Raw genomic sequence first — 6,000 nt, 5'->3', positions numbered from 1 at the left:
GAACGTGTGCCCATATTAGCCAACTTTGAGGAGTGGATGAAAATGGCAACGGATAATAAGATCAATGCGGCCAACTCATGGAATTTTGCTCTCATTGACTATTTCCATGACATGTCACTGCTGAAGGAAGGTGACGGTGTGAATTTCCAAAAAGCAAGCTGCACATTAGACGGCTGTGTTAAGATTTACACGAGCAGAGTAGACAGTGTTGCAACAGAGACAGGGAAGCTTCTCAGTGGATTGGCGGATAGCGGGAACAAAAAGAAACAGGGCGAGAGGGAAGATGGAGCTGAGAATGAGGATGATGACGATGAGGAAGAAGGCGAAGAAGGCGAAGATGGGACCAGGAGGAAGACCCGGAAAAAGGTAAACTACTTCCTGTATTTGAAGTTGGTATACCGATTACTTACTCTTTTACATCTAGGCCCGATCTCATGAATCCACACTTGCACCATCCTTTGCCTCTCTACAACTGAAGAAGTTTGAACTGGAATTCTCCGTGGACCCCCTATTTAAAAAGGCTTCTGCGGACTTTGATGAAGGTGGTGCCAAGGGTCTCCTTTTGAACCATCTGTCGATTGACGGCCAGGGAAGAATAGTCTTCGACAGTAGCGACGATGCCAATGCCACTGCTGATTCAGAAGCCCAGAATAAAGGCAATGAAGACTCCCAGGCTGATGGACAGGAGGATGGTCCATCCCCAGGCCTGGAACCTCTGACTCCAATGATGACTACTGACGTTGATGTCGTGGTCTAGCCGAGAGATTCTTCCCAAACCTTGACGTATTATCCGACCACGATATCTGCCCCTCGCTGAAGGATTTCGATTTAGGTGACCCAAGCGGGTCTCTTGAAATACCATTCTTACGCGCTCCTGAGGACTGGAGACAGGATAAACAGCAGTCAGAACAGCCAGGTCTTGGTGACGCTTCCGGTATTGTATTGGACGATGACATCGCCATTGGATTTGATGATGACGATGATGCCACAATTACCGGATTCGATCTTGGAGGCGAGGCCGAATTCGGACAAGGTGGTGAGGCATGGGCGCGAGATGCTGCTTTAGAACCAATGCTGAAGGTGCATCGTATCAGCAATATAGGAGTTGGTGGTGATAATAACGATACAACGGTTGACTTTGACAACACTGAAACTGACCCCTTTGCCCTATCCCTTTCACATGGAAATGGAATGCACGACCACGACAATATCCTGAGTTATTTTGATAACGCCCTACGCAAAGACTGGGCTGGTCCTGAGCACTGGAAGATTCGACGAATGAAAGATGTCACCTCTGCTGCAGGAGCTGCTGCCCCCAGACAGCGCAAAGAAAAGGAACCTTTTGAAATAAATTTTGCTGCCGACCTCGAACCTGCCGTTGCAGAATTGATATATGCCACTTCAAGCTCTAACTCCGCTATTTCGCTACCAAAATCACAGTGGAAAACCAAGGGACGAAATTTGTTGCCGGATGATAAACACTTCAACTCCAAGGAGCTTCTTCGCCTTTTCTTAAAGCCCAAAGCTAAGATGGGCTTGCGTGGGTTGAAGAGTAGCAATCGTACCCGGCAACACGATGCATCTGGCCCTAACAACGGTGAAATGGACGAAGCATTTTGGGCATCACAGAAACAAAACATGGACCAGGCAGCGAATGATGAGAATGCTGCTCAAGGAACATACGATGCTAACTTCTTTGCTGATGATGACGGCCTTGCCTTTCCACACGGTTTGCCAATGGGTGATGATGACGATGAAGATAACATACCCTTTGCAGATGCTCGGGAAGCATTCTCTCCTCCGTTGGACTCAGATGCACAACCTTCAACAGCGGCTGGTGGTATGACTGGTCTTAATGCGTTATTGAACAGCGTTGCTACTCCTGGAGGTGCTCTGCTAGGAGGATATGGCTCCCAGCTCGTCACACAAGGTGGCCGAAGAGTCCGTCCAGAATACGTCAATTATGCTCGTGTAGCGAAGAAGGTAGATGTACGCCGTCTGAAAGAAGTGATGTGGACTGGAATGGGTGAGCGTCTAGTCGCTTCAATGTCTTTCAACTCAGCATCTCCATCTGCAGCAGTCACATCAACAACTGCTGCTGCCAATCCAACGGTAGAACCAACGGCAGAGGACACTACGCCAAACGATGAATCAGAAGATCTCAAGAACAGTCTTCGTTTCACCGATGTCATGAACGGCCTCAAGCAATCATACCCTGAACAAGCAATGCGGGATATCAGCACCTCATATGGTTTCATTTGTCTTCTTCATTTAGCTAACGAGCAGGGTCTTGTGCTGAAGAATAAAGGCAGTATGAATGATGATTGGGAGGGTAGGCTTGAAGAGATATACGTGACGAAGGACGTTGGTGCTGTTATAGAAGGCGATGCATAGTATGAGCAGAATGAGTGTATGAAATCCGGATTACTCCTTGCATATGTTTTCGGCCTACATCGATGATTGTGTCTTCCTTGATATTAGGAGTTTTGTTGCTATCCAGGGGCATCATACAATATTCTATACTTTACTTGGTGTAATATGCAAATTAGCAGAGCGGTATTTTGGTTACTAGCATCCAATCACAGCGTACGGTGTGAATCTCGACCCGTGGTATCCTTCTTAAGACCAAGAAGCCTGGTTTAGTTTTGAAAAAGGGCGTATAAAAGAAATTTGTGGACAAGATTTTTTCGATATATCTGGATAGCTAAATAAATCTAACCACAAACCACAAGGACTTGGCTGATACTCAATATCAAATCCAGTCTCAAAGCAGACGGTTAACAAAGGTCTTCGTAGAGTGTATATATAGGGCGTCATATATAGTCACACTTTGCCCTGCACCCCTTCCCATGTCCCGTTATAGGACATGTTGTGCCCAAAACATAACGATAAAATTATTCGACACCATGATATCAGAAATAAGAGAAATAAGACAGTAAATAGATAGCACAGCCCTCATTTTCGTGGAAGGGCCAAGGGGTATTTCAAGTGAAGGAAAATGTAGGTAGTTTGCAGATGTGATGGCAAAAGCAGCCTTAGCAGAGCGTAAAGAGAGGATTAAGGGCTAGGAGTCGTGTATAAACAGAGCAAAGAATATTGGAAAGTATAACATATGAGAGATACAAAAACATATGGTTTTCAGGCTACTGCCTGTGATATATAGTTAGGTCACCTTGATGGGTTGCGAGTGTGAGGTGCATTGTCTGATGTAACCGCTACGCCAATACCAGGAGTATTGGGCAGAGTCATCCCCTGAGGGGCAAAGCTGGGGCTTCTGTATGCCTCGGGAATTGGCACGGCGGCATATGACTGTTCTCCAGGAGTGGCAGTAGCGTGGTAGTTTACTTGCTCCGCCGTGCCAGGCTGGAAAGAAGGGTTTTGTGTCTCAGACTGAGGAGTATTGTGGATGCTGTTGGATGATCTAGAAGGAGGAGGCTGTAGTTGGAACGGCTTGTTGGCGGTGGTGACTGGTGTAGCATATTGTGGTTGGTAGTATTCATGGACTTGTCCGTTCTCAGCGGCTGAATACGGGTTTTGTTTCATTGCTGGGCTTCGTGCAAATCCGGGGGTGTTAGGGGCCGATTGCACACGGAGATTGGCAAGGTAGAGATCGGATCTGGCCTTGTCGCGGACGTTCATTGATTTGCGTAGCTTGCGTTTGGAGTAGAAGCGATAGAAGACCACGGCATAGATGGCAATTGTGATGGTATCAACGACGATCTCAATAATAATGCAAACAAGCGTCCAGTCCTATACCAATGTTAATATATCAATTCAGCTGTGATTCTTGATGGTCTGGTTAATGTTGCATACCTGCATACGGCAAACGAGAGCATAGTCGACCAGCTCTTTGAACAAAGTGGCTCGTATATTGTCTTTGCAAGACCATCCCCAAAGATCCTTGCCATTACCACTGTCTTTACTGTTCTGCAGTAGAGCAGCAGCTACAACCCACATGATAACAGTGAAAACGAAGAAGCCACCGGCAAAAAGAGTGTAGTACACATTTACTTTCTCTGCACGGCGCTCCTTTCCACGGCAATTGTTCCAAAGCACGACGATGGACAAGAACATGTTGATAGAGGTCATGACTAGAATGAGAATTTGAGGCCAGGGATTGGTATTAGGATCCCAAGGAGAAAGTCCGTTTCTGGTCTCCAGATGTCTAGTTGCGCGGAAGATGAGGAATGACTGAGCAAGCAATGCAAGAACAATCAAGCTGCAGGAGAAATTGACACCACGCAACAAGATCTTCGAGAGGCGGACTCGTGTTTTGATTTTCTATGAAACATGTTAGAACATGCTCTGTTAGCACTAAATGGAAGGGAGCTTACCAAATCCTTTGCATTCTCTTCCTCTGCATCTTTCTCGTGGATCTCAAGAATCTGCTCCTCTCTGAAAGTTGGGCTCAACGGGTTCGCATTTCCGAACCGACCAGGGGTGCCAGGTACTTTCATGGCACTCTTAAGTGGTGAGTTTGGTACGTTGGCTGAAGAGCCGGGTGCATCTCGATCAGGTCGGTTATCAGAAACATAGCCGAATCCTACATCAGAGACGGTAGGTTTCTTGTTTGAGTCCGAAGAGCCTGGTTTGGGAGGGTCGGCAAAGGGAGACTCGGAAGGAGGGTCTCGAGACGAGCTCTCCATTGTTGTTGAGTGCGCAGCGAATCCAACCATTTGTTTGCGCGTTGGCTGTACTACGTCGACAGGAGTAACTGGGTCTTGAGAGAACGAATGTTCTGATCCCTCAGTATAGTCGTGAGGATGTAATCTCGACATCCCAACGATGTGTGAAGAAGGGCGAGAGAGGAGTGTTGGCCGCTTAATAGGAGGGAAAACAGCCTCGAGGCGGAGCTAACTCTCTGGTGTCGTACAGAACGGACCTACGCATTCGCAATATTAGAAGAGCCAAAGACAAAGGACGACATGACCGCCTGCATAGATCGACGTACAGAACAGTGTGAACCCTTCCGAAGGCAGTGTGCAGTGTGCTCTTATCGACGCAGCCTTTGGCAATGTTGAAAAAGATGGCGCTTAGGATGAATCGCTCACAAGCAGGCACGAAACCAGTCGCAGCCGTAGGATCAGTAGGGTTAGGTGAGAGAGCAAGAGACACACAGAAAAGAGAATCGAGAGAGAGAAAGAGAAGAGGGAACAGAAAAGCTGATGGGAGTGAGATATTGTATCCTTAGCGCCCGTCACAGCTAGGAACCCTGAGAGGGTGGGCAGTCGGGGCTATTTCAAGCAGCCAGTAGGCTCTCCACGTTAACCGCCCGCATTTGAGTAACGGGTACGTTTATGCCAGTGAGCCCAGGCCTAAACCTAATCAATGTGGGCTCCCAGCTTGAGAGACCCGGCCGGGCAAGATAAAAATGCTGGCCGGCCTCTGTACGAAGTGAAATTCGACGTCGATCTGCCCATGTAAGGGATCAAAGTCGCCAATTGACCAGGCATGACAAAGAGAAAACAGAAATGCAAGCTATGACTGTGATGGTCCAGGGGTTTCTCGACTGGGTGGTGCGAACGGAGCGAGAGGTGGTGAGGCCATGGTCCATCCAACAGTCAGTTACAATGAAAGATGCGCTCCGTTTGGTCCGTTGCAACATGCCTGGGCAGTTGCCTTGCGGTTCCAGGGTCTATCCTCACTGAGCGACCGGGGTGGCGGTCGAATGACAGGCCAGAGTCGACTGCCAGGATAGCTGGTGTGATGCAGGAAGGATGCAGATGTGCTGCGGCCGATGTGATGGGCCAGCGGTGCAGGTGATTCTCGCTGTGATGGATGCAAATCCTGTCACACGCTAGGACCACTACGGCTAGATCCGCGGGATCTACTTAGCCAATCACCATGTCACAACTTACTTTTAGGATTGCCCCGCCCACTCTTCATTGGTTGACATCATAACTCAAATTCCAGAGCGCTAAAAATAGTGGAGCACGGCCTCGCTTGCTAAAAATACGTTTAAAGTACCTCAATATATACCTTATTTTGGTGTGAATACAA

The 6,000-nt window shown here is 47.9% G+C and overlaps 3 protein-coding genes across 3 annotated transcripts in view; 2 read left to right on the top strand and 1 right to left on the bottom strand.

Moving 5' to 3' along the window:
- Nucleotides 1–2,394, top strand: part of MGYG_04849 (condensin complex component cnd2) — a gene marked incomplete at both ends in the record, with an annotated part of 2,917 nt that extends 523 nt beyond the window's left edge. The window contains 3 exons of the mRNA XM_003172213.1: nt 31–366; nt 425–692; nt 758–2,394. Of these exons, the coding sequence (XP_003172261.1) occupies nt 31–366; nt 425–692; nt 758–2,394 (2,241 nt within the window). The remainder of the gene's footprint in view (nt 1–30; nt 367–424; nt 693–757) is intronic.
- Nucleotides 2,395–3,168: 774 nt separating this feature from the next.
- MGYG_04848 (hypothetical protein) lies at nt 3,169–4,778 on the bottom strand (the record flags this gene model as incomplete). The annotated part of the gene is made up of 3 exons (XM_003172212.1): nt 3,169–3,750; nt 3,814–4,281; nt 4,335–4,778. The coding sequence occupies 3 exons, from the start codon at nt 4,776–4,778 to the stop codon at nt 3,169–3,171; spliced, it is 1,494 nt and encodes a 497-aa protein (XP_003172260.1).
- Nucleotides 4,779–5,026: 248 nt separating this feature from the next.
- On the top strand, nt 5,027–5,698 carry MGYG_04847 (hypothetical protein; the record flags this gene model as incomplete). Its single annotated transcript, XM_003172211.1, has 4 exons — nt 5,027–5,077; nt 5,192–5,250; nt 5,343–5,420; nt 5,470–5,698. The coding sequence occupies 4 exons, from the start codon at nt 5,027–5,029 to the stop codon at nt 5,696–5,698; spliced, it is 417 nt and encodes a 138-aa protein (XP_003172259.1).
- Nucleotides 5,699–6,000: the final 302 nt, after the last annotated feature.

Source organism: Nannizzia gypsea, genomic scaffold (assembly GCF_000150975.2).
Source record: "Nannizzia gypsea CBS 118893 supercont1.4 genomic scaffold, whole genome shotgun sequence".
Lineage (NCBI taxonomy): Eukaryota > Fungi > Ascomycota > Eurotiomycetes > Onygenales > Arthrodermataceae > Nannizzia > Nannizzia gypsea.
This window is presented reverse-complemented; position numbering and strand designations above follow the sequence as displayed.